Below are 18,175 nucleotides of genomic sequence, written 5' to 3' on the forward strand. Positions count from 1 at the left end.
GTAGCATATCCCGTTTCAATCTAAAGGTGGTCTGTGAGCCGTTATCGACGCTGCTTATATCCAATCACAGTCGCTGTTGTAAAGTCTAAGCGGCGGGCGCAGAGAAATACCCCAAGAGAACACCAATACCCGTCCTCGATACGTTAAGAGGGCGTGTCTAAAGTGAGGAATTGTCCAATCACCCGTCGCTGGTGCGCCTGCAGTGCTCAGAATCCCCGCCTACGGCTTCCATTTCTGTTCTGGAACACACGAGCCCTCGCGAAGAATACACATTTGCTTTTCTGAATTTGTCTTCTAATGTAAATAGAGTAGTAAGTGCGACATATTGACGAAGTGAAACCTATTTATATTTGGATAAATAGTGTTGTTTTTTTTTCCGTTGAAGGACACGTTTGAGCTCCAGAAGAAGCGAGGCGGGCTTTTATTCCCCATTTTAACTTTAGTGAGCGGCGTTTTCCGCCGTTTTTTTATTCCCTCCCCTACCCCTCTCTCTCGCTCCCCCCTGTGAGAGTCGCGGCCTGTAGTGCAGCCACGAGGCGCGTCGGACCACCGGGAATCAGGCGATGGCGGAGTTTGGTAACGGACTGGCGGAGGAATCTCTGCTGGACTCAGACCCGGGACACTCAGAACTTGAAGACCCAGGCGTCGGCGATGAAGAACCGGGATTAGACGAGGGAGAGGCCGCTATTGAAGATCCGGTGAGTGAAGGACGCATTTTCCTCGCTTTAACAACTAGTTTAGTTTTCTGTATATGTTTTCATTCTAAATCAATCCCCCAGTCTCACATTTAAAAGAAATATGTGAATTTCATACGAAAACCAAATACTCATGTTTACGCGAAACCGGTTTTGCTAGGTCGGTTTGTCCGCCATTGTGGCTCACGCAGTGCAGTAGAATTAGTGAGTGACATACGTGCTGTTGGCCGCCATGTTGGCGCAACATCGGTCTGGGTTCCTCTGCGCCAGATCTGTCGACCTAGCGGGGGGAAAAAAATCTTCATCGCAAAAATGCGAGACGGGAGATGTAAGAGACAGGGGCGAGGGTAGGACAGGCCGCCATTAGCCTCAGCAGTGTGGGTCCATCCGCAAAGAAGCAGACGGCTCACGGTAAACACGCCTCTTTTCTGATCAGTAATATTTGTGGCGTGCAAAAGTAAGTCGCGTTGGTAACTGCGCGTGATTGTTGTTGGCCTCTGCAATGGAATAAATCTTTTTGCGACGTGTGTGACATGTTAAAAGAGGCGTGAGATGCTTTTATTTTCAGATTTTGCGTCGAATTGGTAACATTAAGGAAAACTACAGAGTTGTCGGTGGGCAAAGCGCACTGTATGTAATGCACATCTGTATCGCCGTGACCATTTTATTCGATGTGAGCTAAAGATTAAATGCCGCTCGTGATGTATTGCATCATTTGTTGGTGATTTTGTGATGGAGATGGTGCATTAGGGCTGGGCTGGTGCGTTTCTCTCCGTGCACATTAACATTATTGGAGCTAGAGTAGGTCATGCATTTGCATGCTGAATGCATGTCTACTTTATTTCATCATGCAATGAGGATGTGTAGTATTTAAATAATTAGTCACTGTTTGTTGCGCTTGTGATCGGTTGTGAATGCTAACTCGTATCATGCAAAATCTTGTTTTAACTGCGTGAAAGAGGCCATCACATCCATGCTGGGTTACTTTACTCGCGATCCAGAGCGACTCCCACTGCCCTGCAATGCAGCATTGCTCAAACTTGTGTGCGTGCGTGTGAACACACACCAAAAGTGTGTTCGCTCGCGCACAACAATGCGTGCACGGATGGCATCATGCTTAGGGCGTCTTGCTGACTGGACGATAATAAATGGTGGTTTGAAAGAGCTCGGTGCACAATCACGTGTGAAAGTGCATGTGCATGCTGTGTCCACGATCACTGGTGAGAATAATGAATGAGTGTGCATTCTGGGAAGAAATCGGCTGTGCATTTCAAAATGGCTTTAACAGCAACACATGATATTGATGCAATATAGATCCAATGTGGCTGTCGATGAGGGAAGCCAAAATTATTTATTCAGGATGTAGTTATGCAAAATATTCCATTCCAGTTTTGTTAAATGTCTAACAATCTGTGTTTTTTGATGGTTGAAGTCAATATATGTGCATTACTTTGCCTTTTCAGGAGCTGGAGGCAATTAAAGCCCGGGTGAGAGAGATGGAGGAGGAGGCAGAGAAACTGAAGGAGCTACAGAACGAGGTGGAGAAACAGATGAATCTCAGTCCTCCACCTGGTAAGTGAGACTAAATGAATGAATGAATGAGGGAGGGTGAACGGGCAAGTCTGGGGAAGATTGAGCTCTAAGGAGAGCACTGCAGAACAGACAGTACTGATGAATAGGACTGCATTAGAGGGAGAAGAATAACTAGTTGTGGACCATTTGAGGTCAATCGAGATATGACTAGAAACAGAACATAACCTAGATTTCAGCCGTGAAGCTATGCAGTAAGCTTGCAGACACTGGTTTCTGTGCTAAATCACATAAATGCATGAGTGTTGGAGCTGCATGGGAATACAGTGTTTTCTCTCTGCAGCTGGCCCTGTCATTATGTCCATTGAAGAGAAGATGGAAGCAGATGGGAGATCTATTTACGTTGGAAATGTATGTGCAATCATTTTTATACCTATTTGGCTACCAGCTATATTCATGTATTTTGTTGCATTTATATGTCACGTATAATATTTTCCTTAGCATGCTTGATTTAATGACATTTTAGAAGTGGTGTTGATTCGATTTTGTCTCTTGCAGGTGGATTATGGTGCAACGGCAGAGGAGTTGGAGGCGCATTTCCATGGCTGTGGTTCCGTAAACAGAGTCACCATCTTGTGTGACAAGTTTACAGGACACCCCAAAGGGTAATTCATGCATTCATCTGTTTTTCTCTTAACTTACAACATTCGTCGTCTTGGGCATCTTATTTTCTTCTGTTTTGCAGCATCTGTTCCGGATAGGCACTGTAGGTTTAGAGTAGACATTGATGCATCACGTCAACCAACAAAATGAACAGTAGCCACTGAAATATTATTCAAATGTTCTGAAATTTTGTACAATAAAGCACAATATTAATCACAAATTATTTTACCTTAAAATAACTTTTCTCTTCAGAATCGCTTGGAACATAATTGTTTATCTTTTTGAATGGCCACATTGCAGTAATTAGTATGGCCTTTTGTTACATGGCATGATTTTACACTATTTATATGTGGACTTGAGACTGTGTCCAAAGTGAGATTAAAGTGAGATTGTACTTTAGCTTTTGTGCTATTCTGGTGCACAGTATTTTCAAGCTGCTCCCATTAATAATTTTAATCATTGCATGGGGCAACTTTTGATGCAATGCTTTAATCATAGCTACTTTGAACACTGTTCATATCTTAATAAATTTTTAACAATATGCATAATTAGTTTTTGGTACATGCAAGTGTGCATGCATACATACATACATACATACACACATATGTGTGTGTATATATATATATATATATATATGTGTGTGTATGTATTTATATATGTATGTATATATATATATATATATATATATATATATATATATATATATATATATATATATATATATATATATTTTACAACTAAATAAATAATAGTGGTTTCAGTGTATGCTTTCCTGTTTTTTATTTTTTTTATTGACCTCATTTGATCATTTGTCGCCTTCATGTTTCAGGTTTGCATATATAGAGTTTGCAGACAAGGAGTCTGTTAGGACAGCCATGGCACTGGATGAGTCTTTATTCAGAGGAAGGCAGATTAAGGTGAGATGAAGCATTACAAGCTTGCTAGCTAATACTGCTAATACATTTTTGACATTTAAATTCAACATACAACTGAAAATTCTGTTTTAGCAAGAAATATTACTTGTGTAGAAATGTAGCAGACATGCTTTATGAAGGATTGGCAAACTCAATCATTTAAGGCTTGTGCACACCTGGATGAATATTGTGCGTGATTATTGCCGACGTTTAACGCCTCGTGACTAAACAAAGGGCACCAATGTGAGTGTGCACACCGACGTGCAAAACGCTAGGCGTAAAAGCGTCATTTCATTTAAACGCCTCTGGCTCGTTTTTTGGTTTGACGCGCTGCTTTAAAAACTGGTCGACCAATGAGATTGGCGCATTTGCTCACGTGCCAGGAGCTGCTGAAGTTACAGTAAAACACGACTTGATGGCGCTCAAGCACAAAATGGTCTTGCCGAGCACACATTGATACCTAACAACGAAGAGGAAGTAAGTAGACGAAGAAGATGCGTCGAGGCAAGATGAATGTAGAGCTGCTGGTCTCGTTGGTGTCTGAACACAAAGGGCTTTATGACCAAACGCGACAGGGACTACAAAAATCTCGATAAGAGTAGTTATGGAGAGGAATTGCAGATCAAATAGGATTCGACGTGTACCGGGGTGTTTCTGTTTTTCATGAAGCGCAATCTAATGTCAGGGAGTGAATTTGCACATCACTCTGCTCATCTCCAGCGAAAATCACTTGGGTATGAACGCAAAGATGCGTCAAAAATCGCTGGCGATAATCGTCCCGGTGTGCACAAGGCTTTATTCTAAATCTTTAGGGTTTGTACAAAATATATTAAAAAAAAAAATAAAAAAAAATTTGGAGTCTTTTGAAATTTTAATCCTAAATTTCCCAACTGTTCTTACAGGTTGGGGCCAAGAGAACAAATCGTCCCGGCATTAGCACCACAGACCGCGGTTTCCCTCGGGCCCGCTTCCGCTCACGGGGAGGAAACTTTTCATCCCGGGCGCGCTACTACAGTGGCTACACACCCCCCAGAGGCAGAGGACGGGCCTTCAGGTGAGCTCCATGCCAGCCTTGCACGTTTGACATTGACTGACACACAGGCTCCATCCTGACAGAGAGTGCTGCTGTGAAAGTGTGTGTGCATCGGGTGGGGGGACAGGGGACAATATAAAATAAGTTTTCTAAATGTTGATGTTTAATTTTATTTATCCCATCTTGTCATGCAAAACATTTCTGGAAAAATAATGTATCAGAAATTGAAATTGTTTTTAAGACAACAGGTTATTGGTTTCCCCCACCCCTTTCAATCATCACCCCCTATTTTTTGTTCAGATAATTTTGCTTGTTACCTTTCTGTTCTAATCTGTAGTTGTATAGCAGTCTGCCTCTGTATGTATGCATGCCCCTGTTTAATGGAGAGAAGGAACTGCACCACTCTTATTTCTAGTCTGCACTCTCTGTACAAACTCCTGTGTGTCGTCACGTTTAAAGGAAAACTGAGGAAGAATTACAAACCATTAAACACATGCACAGCCATCATCATCGCTGTCCATTTCCCTCCTGCAGTGTAAGATTCTGAGCATGGAATGAGCCTTCACACTCACCAGAGGTTCGAAAGTCAGTCTGTTTCCCAATGTGAAGATGATTTCTGCATTGTGTCTCAAAACAGTGTGAGCTGCTTACACAGTGGTGAATTTTTAAACAGGTCTGTGGTCCTCTCTAGATAGGCGCTTCACTAGGTTTTGGGACACAACCCAAATCGTGTTAGGCCCTATAAATGGATTTAGCACTCAATTAATAGTTTCAGTGATGGAGGGATGTAAGTGGAAGATTTTATATTGAAAGATCTGGTAGGGTGAAAGCATTTTATGAATCAGAATCTTGTACATCAGTTTGTTGGGAAACTCTTGTACATGCACTGCCACACTTTGACTTTTTTTGTTGGAGTGGAGCTTGGGTTAATGCCCTGTAAAAACGGTTTTTGATTGGTTTAAATTAGTGCTGTCAAACGATTAATCACATTGAAAATAAAAGTTTTTGTTTACGTAATATATGTGTATTGTGTATATTTATTATGTATATATAAATACACAGCATATATTTTGAAAATATTTACATTTATTTATATTCATATTAATTATAAATAAACTTAACATTTTTCTTAAATATACATGCACGTGTGTACATAATGTGTGTGTGTGTACTGTGTATATTTATTATGTAAATACAAACTTTTATTTTGGATGCGATTTTAATCGTCTGACAGCACTAGTTTAAATATTTCTTTTATCCCACACCCAACCTGATACCCAGATTTGAAATATGTTAAGTAGGTCATTATATGGTTGTACATTTTTACAGTTGGCCAATGGGATTATACTGTAAAACAAGATAAACCGTATGAAGTATGTAGCTGATGTCAAGCTCAGCTCTAAATAACTTGAAGGCAAGTGTGTGTTTGACCTCAGGCACGTTTGGTTCAGAAAAGCCCATTTTTGTTCATTTTCACCTCCTCGCATGATTAACAATGTTCACTTCCAGAATGGAGGGTTCATTCCTGCAGCCTGATATTGACTGTTTTAGTATCCAACCGATAACACAGAGGATTCTGTGCCATAAAGCGCACAGGCTGTTCCTGGAGGGGGTTTGTGTGAATGAAGAGTGTCTCTGGCTGCCTGAATGGATGCCCCTGCATATATTGATGTATATGAGTGTGTGTGTGTGTGTGTGTGTGTGTGTGTGTGTGTGTGTGTGTGTGTGTGTGTGTGGGGCCCAGTCCGTATGTGGAGAGCTGTGCGTCCTCGCCTGTAACTGTGTGCATGTGTTGGAGGGTTCATGTCCCCAGGATCTCTCCTTTACAGAGACCACAGGAGCCGCCCCGTTCAGAGAGAGAGAAAGAGGGAGAGCGTGCTTTCACTGTCCCCTACACTGGACACTAGATCACTTCTGAATATAACGCACACAAACACACACACATTTTGCTGTTGGATAATCTTCCTCAGCTTCCCTTTATATTAAACCACTTTTACTGGATTCTTTATACATGGTTGCATTAATCACTAGAAGAGGGGTATACATTGCATTTCGTATTATGAATTATGTGTATACCTGAAACATGAGTGCACAAACGTTCACCTCGTAAGGCCCTTTAAAATGCATATTACTGACATACAAACACTCATACCCCCAAAAAATTGAATTGGTGTCCGTCTTCTTAAACAAACCACAAAAAAGAACTCACCCTCTTTTTCTCTCTCTTTTCCAGGGGCCGAGGGCGAACAACATCGTGGTACTCCCCTTACTAATACCTCCCCACCCCCCCCTATGAAATCCCCCCCTTACTATCATCCCGTATCCCTATAGAAAAGAAAAAAAGACCCCTCTCAAAAAAGGAAGAAAAAAAGAAGAAAAAAAAAGACAAAAAAAAAAAAAAAAAGGAAAAAAAAGAAAAGAGCATCTCCAGGAAAGACAGACTGACTGGCCGCAGTGTGCGATTGTGTGTGCGCGTGCGTGTGAGGAGGTGTTGCGATCGCCCTGGTAAGGTACAATATGGCCGTCGGGGAGATTTGGTGGCATTTGTTTAAATTTGAGAAGATGATGATGTAATCTCAGGCTGCAGATGTGTGTCCTTTTGTCTGGCTGTGATTTTTCTCTCAGCGAACAGCACCTCTTACGTTTGCACTCAAGAAAGGCAAACAGAAAAAAAAATGTTAAATTTTTTTTTTTTTTTTAATGATTGTAACGTGAATATGTGAACAATTTAATAGCAAGAATGTTGTTGTTTTCACAAAGTTGTGCTATTTGAGATCATATTCTCTATTATTTTGTCTGTGCTCTCTGGAATCCCTTTTCCCCCCAGCGCTGGTTTCTTTCCCGTTCATCCCTCACTCGGATTACTTCCTCCACCTGTGTTATTCCAACAGTGGTTTAGAGTTGGGCGTTGTTTTTACGTTTTACTGTTCTTGAACCATCTTCCACACCATACGACTATTGTAAGATGGCATGGCCTGAGCTCTGAGATCTTTTCTTTTGTGTTTTAAAAGTTCTTTTTTGTCTCACGCTGCCATATGCCATTCCCGACCATCCTTTCCCTGTTCCTGTGCTGCTTCTCCTCCTCCCCTTCTCTCTCTCTCTCTCTCTCTCTATCTCTCGCTCTCTCTCTCTCTCTCTTTGTATATTAGACCACTTCTTGTCGTTTCAGGTTTCAGGACCAGTGGAGGCTGACTACCCCTCCTCCCGTGGCCGCGGCGCCCCCTACCGTCTCGGCGGCGTCTCTGTCTCTTTCTGCACCCGCTATGCACACTCACCCCATCCTCTCTGTGTGGGGGGGGGGAGGGGACAGGGCGACCACCGGCCCACTGCGGGAGGCATTTATTACAATAACAAGCGCTGAGCTTTACCAACATGAATATACTGAGATGCACCAGGCCCATGTTAACACAGACATACAGACACCGCATACACCGCACACATCCACCACACAAATTTATATATCGTGAAGGCAGAGCCATGATAGAGCAATGGCTGCTTAAATTGCGAGTGAGTGAGAGAGGCAGGACTAGAAAGAGCTTGAAGGGGAGGGTTCTTCTAGGGCCTTGTCTTTCTCAGTGCACAGTGCAGTTAGGGCACGATGGAGCACTAACGCGTGGGCTACAGGTATCGGTTACTTAAGGAGGGCTTCGGAGCTTTTATTTCAGGGGGAGGGAGGGGGGTTTGTGTGGAGAGGGGTTTCTCGTTTCTGTTCGTTTTCCTTTTTCAGATGGGGGAGTGGGTATGGACGAAAAGAGAAAAGATGTTTTCCTTTTTTTATTTTATTTTTAACCCATGAGTCTGTAATTAGAAAAAAAATAAAAGACATTGTGTAAAAAGTATTTGAAGTATTTGTTTGGTCTTTCTTTTGGGGCGTTCTATGATTTCCATGCTAGGTTTCCATGGTTGTGGGTAAAGTGTAAAATAAGAGTAAAACCTAAATGTACGTGTAAAATCCTCAAGTAAGCGCAAACAATCAAAACTATTTTTTTAAAGATTTGGCCATAAGGTAATTCTATCCAAACTGGTCACTCATTCCAAACTCACCATAGCGATTATGCTTTTGTTTTCATGCCAACTTGTACAATGTATTTTACTCATTCCAACCTGAATTATGTACCTGCTTTAGTTTTACTTAATGCAATAAATGATAGTCAGATAACCATAATTTAAAATATAGAAGAAAAGCAAAAGCCAGATAATTAAGCGTAACCTCTTATTTTTATTTTTTTCTTCTTTCCAAAAAATACTTTGGAAATAGACTGACTCTTCTTGCTCCAGGTAGGGGGAAATCTTACCCTAGTAGCCTCTGAATAATTTCACATTTTGTGCTGTCAACTCATTTATAGCAAATGTCTATTTCAACACGCATGTCCTTGATAATGTCCCTTCATCTTGAAATCACATTTGTAGGTTTTGTAATGTTATACAGTACACCTATTAGGCCCTGTCCATTACAATAAACATTCAACTTTGGACAAATCCTGTGAAACAAGTTTTATCTCCTAATTTTGAGGTCATCCCTCAGCTTTACTTCAAAACCCTTAATGTAGTTTTAACATATAAATAGAATTGTATATATTTTTCTGGCTTGTCACAGGCCATCATGTTTAAAATGAAAGGAATATTCACTCAAGCAAGGAGTATTGCTTTTCAAAAAGCAAAAATTACCAGTGTTGGGCTAGTTACTCAAAGAATGTAATATTTTACTCATTACTAGTTACTCCTTTCAAAAGTAATGTTACTTCACTTGTTACTTTCTGGCAATAGTAATTAGTTACACTACTAGTTACATTACTTTTTCTTCACGCCCCACAGAAGTTGTAAGTGTGTATCTTCCAGATAAAATTCTTCTAGAATGTTACTAACAACATATTTCTGCCTCATCATTTGACCAAAATCCACATTGGATCGCAGTCACAAGTTATTACAAACACTCAATAGTAATTGATTGTGACATTCAAGTAGAAGTCTCATTAATTGTCATGTGTAGCTTTAAGTAATTTTTCCGTTACCCATATGCAATTAAATTTCATTATGTACTTTATTTCTATCTGCTGAATGTAAGCTTTTCCATATTCCAAGCTTGCCTGCTGCACTGGGGACATCATATGCATGTGCGTGTCATGAAAATAAATCTAGGAATTATTTGATTGTTGAATTTTAAATCAGAGGGGTTGAGGCATCAAAAGTAACTAAGCTGTTTTATGGAAAATAACTAATATTATTACTGAAATCTTATTAGTAATTACACTACTAGTTACTGCAAAAAGTAATATTACAATAACTAAATTACTAGTAACTAGTTACTGCCCAACACTGAAAATTACATGATTTGGTTTGCCACATAATAGCAAACTTGTGATTTGAGTGGGACAAATTAAAAGGACACACGATAGAAGTGACGGCCATTGTAATGCAAGCATGGGATGAAACAAATATTTTAACTCTGAATCATGATCATTTTAGTTTGTCTTCATTTATTTCAACATAATTGTCAAGAATTGGGGCATTTTTGTTCATCAGATCCAATTAAATGATTAAATACGAAATTAGTATAACCATACTAAGATTCTAATGACCACCCCCTACAAAAAAAGTTTCACCACTAAATACACTTGAAAAAAAATAAGCATTCCTCGCAGTCACCTTATTTTATTAGAAACTTAAAAGATATGCCAGTCAGATTAACCTTTTTACATGAGGCTCCACACCCTTGTTCACAAAAGGAAAGATTTATTTAAACATGAAAAGAATGATTTTGTTGAAATTCATCTTAAAATCTCTCCTTAGCATCAGCGGTTTACTTGTGCTTCCTGAAAACTGAAAAGATAAAATATGAATTAATATACAACACTAGACACTTGTATTTTTTTAAAGTACTCGCATAACATACAAAACAAATACTTACTTTTCTTTTTCCCTTTCTTGATAATTTTCTTTTTCTTGGGTTTTGGATTACCAATATCCTATCAAAAAGAGAAAATTCACTCAGCAACTTCAACAAAAAAAAAAAAAAAAAAGCATTTTACCCATTATAGAAATACACACAAAACTCACTACAATGATCGCTAGAACTTCTAAAAGATACGTAAAGCTACCCATGATGCCATGGGCCAGCTCACCTGTGCTTCTCCCCCGGTCAGAGCGCTGATGTCACTGAATCGTGTGATGTTACTCAGCTGTGACGTCATTCCCACCATTCCTCTCTTCCTGAGTCTCTGCTCGCGTGTCATACTGAGACGCACCATCATGGACTCCTCATAGGTTTTCCTTTTATGAACAGTTTTCCAAAATTATTAGGGGGAAAAAACATCCGTGTTTGTTTACTGAATCTACCTACTGTATTTAATGTCTAGAATATAATATTTCCATCAACCTGTTGAGCTCTTCTCTGCTTTCCCGTTCGGTCTGGAAGTCTCTGCGGTCTCTGATCTCCTCAGGAGCATCACTGTATTGCTGTCGGAGCTCCTGGATGACAGAGCTGCGGAGTGCCACTTTCTTCTGTTTATCTATCTGCTCCTTCTGCCGGTCTGATTCTGTCATGTCTCCGTCTGTGTGTGGACAGGGCCGGGTTTGGGATGAGTATTAACTATCAATGCTATTGTATGTTTCTACATCTAAATCCTAAAGTTAGGTAACCAACGTGAACTGCTACAAAATCAAAAGACTTACCATAATGCATTGGAGCAATTCGAGGAGGTATGTATTTCCTGCTGGCTGAGGGATCTTTTAGCCCCATTGATTTTCCTCCTCCGTCGTCCTCGTCCGAGTTCTCGGATTCATTCAACTGTGTGTGAAAGAAATGCAGCAAAATTTAGGTCAATTATATATATATATATATATATATATACACTTATAGACAGAGCTGTGTAGTGACTGATTCCATGTAATCTGGATTACGTAATCCGATTCCAAAAATTAAGTACTTGTAATTACATGTTAAAATACTCATCATCAGCTACTTTTTTATGGATAACATGATTATTTACACAATAGCAATATTTTTTCAATAATCAACTACTGATGAACATTAATTTTTATTTGTGACCCTGGATCACAAAACCAGTCATTTTTCGAAATTGAGATTTCTGAATAAATAAGCTTTCCATTGATGTATGGTGTGTTAGGATTGGACAATATTTGGCCGAGATACAACTATTTGAAAATCTGGAATCTGAGGGTGCAAAAAAAATCAAAATATTGAGAAAATCACCTTTAAAGTTGTCCAAATGAAGTTCTTAGCAATGCATATTACTAATCAAAAATTAAGTTTTAATATATTTACAGTAGGAAATTTACAAAATAGCTTCATGGAACATGATCTTTACTTAATATCCTAATGATTTTTGGCATAAAAGAAAAATTAATCATTTTGACCCATACAATGTATTTTTGGCTATTGCTACAAATATACCCCAGAGACTTAAGACTGGTTTTGTGGTCCAGGGTCACATCTGAATTATCACGCAGTTGGTTTTTTTACCATGTATTACTTTGGAAGGAGTTTGTATTTCAAACACATTAAAATGCACAAATTCATAAATTCACCAGCTTTTTTTGTCATCTGATCCTCTTTCACCTAATATATTTTATTTGATGTCCCCCTGAAATGTTAAAATAAATATTCTAATAATGAAGTATCACATTTGCCTGTTCACGGTTCTCTGACATTGGTTTTGGACACATGACATGCAAATAAAATATTTCATTTTTTCAGTAAAGGTTTTATTTTGATTATTTTTAAAATAGTTTTTATTTAACATTTTTATGATTTAATTAACTATTAGCTTTTCATTAAACTCACAAACTCCCTGCAGGTCCTTCACAAACCCAGTTTGGGAAACCTTGATGTAATATAATGTTTAATGCACTTCATGTTGTTGATAACATTTTCTTACTCTTTGTATTTTTATATCAATGTGGTACATGATTATCCTATTTAAATTAAATAGGTAAAAAAAAGTTATCTAAAAGTAGTCTGATTGTATTACCTAAAATGTGTAATGTAATGGATTATGATACTAACTACAATTTTTGTCATGTAATTTGGAATCAGGTTGGCCAGGTTACAATTTGTAAGTAATCTACCTAGCTCTGCTTATAGAATAAAAAAATACCTTTATTAAAAATATGCACAAATTAAATCAATTTAAATAGAAGAAACATTACCTTGCTGACCAGATTCTGAGGGTTAGGGCGGAAGTGTAGAGGGTCATTCTCAGCTGAAAGAAACCCCATCAATCAAGTCAGTAAACTTGTGGATGAGTGTTCTTAATATGTGCAATCAACGACAAAAAGTGTAAGAATGAAAGACTTACCAAGGCTGCCTGTTACTGCGGTCCGCACTAATTTATCAATTTGATATTTAAGCTTTTGATCGAGGGGACGCATCTTCTCTAAAACCTATACAACAAAAACAGAAAGAGGAAAATTCTCCTTAAACATAGGCACAGCAATTGAAGTAGTATGCTGTGACAAGTATATACTGATTTATAACTGATGTGACCTGATCCATACATTTAAGTGCATTTACATATATATATATATATATATGGAAGTCAGAAATAACCAAGAAAGACAGGATTCATTTCTAAAATACTATGGTATCAATATATTCGATTTAATGCCAGAATTGCCAGTATTGGATTTGTTTATTTAGAGTAGTGCTGTCAAACGATTACATAATATATGCATGTGTACTGTGTAGTTATGCGTGTATATGTATATATATATATATATATATATATATATATATATATATATATATATATATATATATATATATATAAATAAAAAACACATACAGTATATATTTTGAAAATATTTACATGTATATACATTTATATACTTATATATAAATATATTTAGTATATCAACATATATATATATTTAAATATCTACATGCATGTGTTTGTATTTACGTATACATAAATATACACAGTATACACATTTTGTAAACAAAACTTATTTTGGATGCGATTAATCGCGATTAATCATTTGACAGCACTAATTTAGAGAATGAATTGATTCAGCTGAGGAATTTGACAAAAAGGATGACACACTTTGTTTTGTTTTAACAAAGGGAATAACAAAATTAATTTCTGAGTGTTATGTGCTTTATGAGGTTTATGTCGTACCGTCCTTATGGTGACTAGCCTGTGGATGGCGCTGTTGTCTTTCAGACTTTCTCCTTCTGTCTTTAAACTCATCAAATGTGTGATGTCTTGAAGGTAAAACAATAATAGATGATATCTCAAGTCCAGAAAAGACAAACCCTAGACCGAAAAAGAAAGGAGATATCAAACATTTTAGAAGATTGTTAAGGTATTTAATATGTAATCAATATCATAAAAATACTTCTACCTTAGAAGTCTGATAAGCTTTCTCTCTGACTTTCTTTATCAGGTCCTGGACATGACTTGTTACTGAAGCAACCTGAAAATAAGACAGTCAATCACCATCATATCTTTGTGTATTATAACCAATTGTGCTGCTGTACTCAAAATAAGACCGTATAAAATCATCTAAAGCAATGATTTAGTGCTAGTTCTGTGACACTACAGACCTGTTCTGTGAGACTGTTGAGTAGACGTACAGCAGTGGGAAGATCATGGTCTATAAGATCCTGCAAAATACAACTAGATTAGTTACGTGTTTCGCAGAAAACACAGATCATAAATGCTATCAGGTTAGCCAATGTACAGTTTCACCATTTCTTGCCATTTATCCGCGAAATAATAGACGATTCCATAACAACATGATAATAACACTATAATCTACCAGATACATCACAACACATCTATGTTTAGGTTCAATAAAGGACAAAACTATTTAATTGAAGAACAACTCACGTTTCCAACTGTGGTGGCCGCCATCTTGGATCAAACAAGTTGATACGGATGCCACGTAGGGACAAAACTCACAGAACGCAATTCAAAAATCGTCTTAAGACAAAAGTCAACATGATTGACAGGAGTATTTCGTGTTCAAATTAGGGGTGTGCGATATTGAAAAAAAGATATCTCGATATTTTTGAGGATTTTTCGATAACGATAATTAGACGATATTTTGCCGAATGTGTTATTGTGACTACCGTGGACAGCTGCAGTTTTTGATATTCTTCGTATTCTGTGTGGTCAGTTCACATCAGTGATAGAAATTAATCTTTTCATATAAGTTTAAATTGATTTTTACTTTTTATGGGCAATTTTTTTTTGTCAAATTGTTACATTTAATCAGTCAATTAGAATAATAAGACATTTAGGCTGTTACCAAACAAATGAAACCAGTATCAACAAAGTTAATCTTTGAAGAAGTTGCATCTGAAGTGGGATTTAGATGTATTTACACACTGTTTAATGCAGCAGGTTTGGTCCTCCATATGCTTTAACCTGCAGTTACAAACGCATAATGTTTTGATATAATTTAAAATTATTTTAAAATTAACAGATGCTTTGAGTGTGAAATTAAAATAGCCAGTAGGTGGCAGCAAGTCACTGTTAACAAGTGAGTCATTGCGACTGAACCGAATCATTTAAACGGTTGATTCATTCAGGAACTAAACATCATGTTGCTCAGAGACCCAAAAAACAGTGCTGTAGCTATTTGGAATTATTTTTTGTTGACGAAATGGAGCAAAAACAGGCAATATGGTGTCTAAAATGTAAGTCTCTTAATATTAACTTATTGTTTATTGAACTGTTGTATAAAATCAATATCACAATAATGCTTATTTTTGAACAAAAACGGCACTCTTCGTGTGATTGTAACTATATGAAATTATATATACACACACACACACACACACACACATTTTCTGCCCTCATATCTTGAATTTTGCGATCATTCTTAATGCATTTTAATAGACTGAATCATGCAGTGAAAGAACGCACTCTAAATGCGCACGCGCTCTAGTCTAACGTTAGACTTCATGTAACATTAATGAATGCGTGCTCTCTGTAGTAGGTGTTTGTTTGGTTTTTGCAAAATACTCGATAATGTCAAATTGCACATCGTTAAAACAACAATTACGATATTATCGCAGACGATATATATCGCACACCCCTAGTTCAAATGTGCTTGAATTATTATATAGACTAATTATTATATAGAGTATTAGCTACATACACGACGATAAAACGACCGAAAACACTGATATTTGAGCCATTTAAAGTAAAATAAAAACATACATCAAGTACGTATGTATGGCATATCACAATATACTACAAATGTTAAATATGAACACTATTTTTGTTTACCATTCCTGCTAGAATTCATAGTCCAGCATACGGTGGTTCTCTTGCTGGTTTTAGGCTGATGTTGGCAGGCTGTAGACGAGTTTGGGAGCATTTTTCAGCTGATAACTAACCAAACAAACTTAAATATAAATACAACAGGATCAAATTGCATATATCTATTTGTTTGTTGTTAATTCACAATTCTAAAATAGAATTTGTGATTTTCGACTTTCACCAGAAGATGGCGGATGACTCCATTATTCATCGCTCAGCATCTGGAAGAGAGAAGCACAGAGTGATGAATGTCAATGCAGTCTGTGCATTACATATTTGTATGATTCTTACATTATGGACATTTCTGATCACTTGAAAAATGAAACTTCAAATGCATGTTTCATTTAAGTTATAACATTAATCATATAGCCTAATATTGTACTGATGCAGATAATTACTTAGTTTGGAATTGCCTAACTCAATAATATGCAGATAAGGTTAAATTAGTTGTTTATGATCTTAAATTCTCAAATAACTTGTTTGAAACAAAGGTACCTTTAGAGAAGTTGGCTTACAGGCTCATCTACAGGGTTTTTATACTATTAGACCTACACATACAGTAAAATTACAGTATAGTATATGAGATACAATACTTTAGATGAGAGAATTTTCACTATTCTGTGTCCTGTAAATATTGTACACCCTCCAACTTGTAATTATTGAATCGATTTGTAGCCAAATACTTCTTACGTGTACTGTATTTTTGCAGAACTGAGAGATGACTGTTTAGGGGAAGTAGAGAAATCTTTTGTCTTACAATTTGGCTGAGGATGCTGAATTTTTTATTTATTTTCTACTGTACAGTACTTTACATTATAGCCTACTGAATTGTGTTTATATTAAATTCTTTGCCATTAGAGATTTTCTTTTCTAGTGCTTTTCATCTACTGCAAGATCTTTTTTACAGTGGTGTAATGAAAGTATTTTTTTCTTAAAGCTTATTGATGAATTTCACTGTATCTGCACCCCTCCTTTTATGTTGTGTACTGTAATTGACCTGCAGTGTTACAGTGTATTTAATGGTAAAAACAACAACAACAACTGGAAATGCTCAATTCTGTACAGTAGGCCTATTTGTGATGGTAATGACAACTATATTTACACAGAATCATTTTTATAAGCAGTTAAGATTATATGAATTGAATGTATTTGTATTAGGAACAAGTGGACAGTAAAAAAGGAAATTTTTCCTAATTGTAAATCGCTGTCTATAGTTCTTCTAACGGATAGATTTAGCTTGATAATAAGCCCAAAATAGAGGTATTATGGCAAATGTAACATTATGACACTGTTATTAAAACAGACATGTTTAAAGCTAATGCAATCCAATGTTTTAAAACTAAATGATTATGTCTTAAAAAAATCTTTAGAAAATTTCTCCTAATAGAAGAATCAGTAACACTAAACACAAATTCACTATTAACTAAGATTTTTCCCTCAATACACTCCTAACTTGCTTATTTATAGCAAGTAAAGTAGTTGCTGTTGGGCAGAGTAAGGCATTAATATGTGTTTTATAAGTACTAATAAACAGCCAATATGCATGCTAGTAAGCAATTAGTTACATGTGAATAGTGTTCCCTCATCTAAAGTGTTACCAAAGAATCCAACATTTACATATATGCTTGTTTGAGACACTAAGATACATGTTGTGAGTGTGTGCTTTAAATAATTAGCTTTCACTAGCTTTCTCTATACTTTTTCTATCTTGTTTTATTTTTGTTATATATATATATAAACTTGCTAAGTGTACTGTAAGCAAGACTTGTCGTAGCACTTGCATATTATTGCTCTTTTGTTGGTTTTGATTGTTTCTATTGTCATCGTTTGTAATCGCTTTGGATAAAAGTGTCTGTAGAATGCAAATGTAGAATTACATGCAAGGCAAGGCAAGGCAAGTTTATTTATATAGCACATTTCATATACAGTGGTAATTCAAAGTGCTTTACATAAAAGGAAGTGAAAAAGTCATTTTAAAAAAATCACAACAATAAAAACAAGGAATTAAAAAATAATAATAATAAAAACAAGATAGAAAAATTGATTTAA

General features: G+C 36.9%; 2 protein-coding genes across 3 annotated transcripts; one reads left to right on the forward strand and one right to left on the reverse strand.

Moving 5' to 3' along the window:
• Positions 1-203: 203 nt before the first annotated feature.
• Positions 204-8,531, forward strand: pabpn1 (poly(A) binding protein, nuclear 1). Of its 2 annotated transcripts, none has more exons than XM_058766068.1 (7): positions 204-698; positions 2,159-2,267; positions 2,569-2,636; positions 2,784-2,890; positions 3,718-3,805; positions 4,705-4,856; positions 7,069-7,254. In XM_058766068.1, the coding sequence occupies exons 1-7, from the start codon at positions 564-566 to the stop codon at positions 7,106-7,108; spliced, it is 699 nt and encodes a 232-aa protein (XP_058622051.1). In that variant the 5' UTR covers positions 204-563; the 3' UTR covers positions 7,109-7,254. The 2 variants fall into 2 exon arrangements, with proteins under 2 accessions (XP_058622051.1, XP_058622050.1); XM_058766067.1 differs by lacking the exons at positions 204-698; positions 7,069-7,254 and adding exons at positions 963-1,106; positions 8,005-8,531.
• A 2,017-nt stretch (positions 8,532-10,548) lies between these two features.
• On the reverse strand, positions 10,549-14,781 carry ngdn (neuroguidin, EIF4E binding protein). Its single transcript, XM_058766066.1, has 11 exons — positions 14,687-14,781; positions 14,401-14,460; positions 14,199-14,270; positions 13,973-14,110; positions 13,154-13,238; positions 13,005-13,057; positions 11,508-11,622; positions 11,212-11,386; positions 10,958-11,105; positions 10,744-10,801; positions 10,549-10,655 (listed from the first exon to the last, which is right to left on the reverse strand). The coding sequence occupies exons 1-11, from the start codon at positions 14,708-14,710 to the stop codon at positions 10,636-10,638; spliced, it is 948 nt and encodes a 315-aa protein (XP_058622049.1). The 5' UTR covers positions 14,711-14,781; the 3' UTR covers positions 10,549-10,635.
• Between the last annotated feature and the right edge of the window lie 3,394 nt (positions 14,782-18,175).

The sequence above is a fragment of the Onychostoma macrolepis genome, chromosome 24, assembly GCF_012432095.1.
Source record: "Onychostoma macrolepis isolate SWU-2019 chromosome 24, ASM1243209v1, whole genome shotgun sequence".
NCBI lineage: Eukaryota > Metazoa > Chordata > Actinopteri > Cypriniformes > Cyprinidae > Onychostoma > Onychostoma macrolepis.

What these genes read in the sequence shown, in the direction of transcription:
- pabpn1 (XM_058766067.1), top strand. Translation starts at nt 2,192, where the DNA reads ATGGAGGAGGAGGCAGAGAAACTGAAGGAGCTACAGAACGAGGTGGAG. An exon ending in GAATCTCAGTCCTCCACCTG is followed by an intron (nt 2,268 to 2,568) that starts GTAAGTGAGACT and finishes TTCTCTCTGCAG; the next exon opens with CTGGCCCTGTCATTATGTCC. An exon ending in GGCAGAGGACGGGCCTTCAG is followed by an intron (nt 4,857 to 8,004) that starts GTGAGCTCCATG and finishes TTGTCGTTTCAG; the next exon opens with GTTTCAGGACCAGTGGAGGC.
- ngdn (XM_058766066.1), bottom strand. Translation starts at nt 14,710, where the DNA reads ATGGCGGCCACCACAGTTGGAAAC. An exon ending in CGCAGTAACAGGCAGCCTTG is followed by an intron (nt 13,058 to 13,153) that starts GTAAGTCTTTCA and finishes GGTTTCTTTCAG; the next exon opens with CTGAGAATGACCCTCTACAC. An exon ending in AATTGCTCCAATGCATTATG is followed by an intron (nt 11,387 to 11,507) that starts GTAAGTCTTTTG and finishes GTCCACACACAG; the next exon opens with ACGGAGACATGACAGAATCA.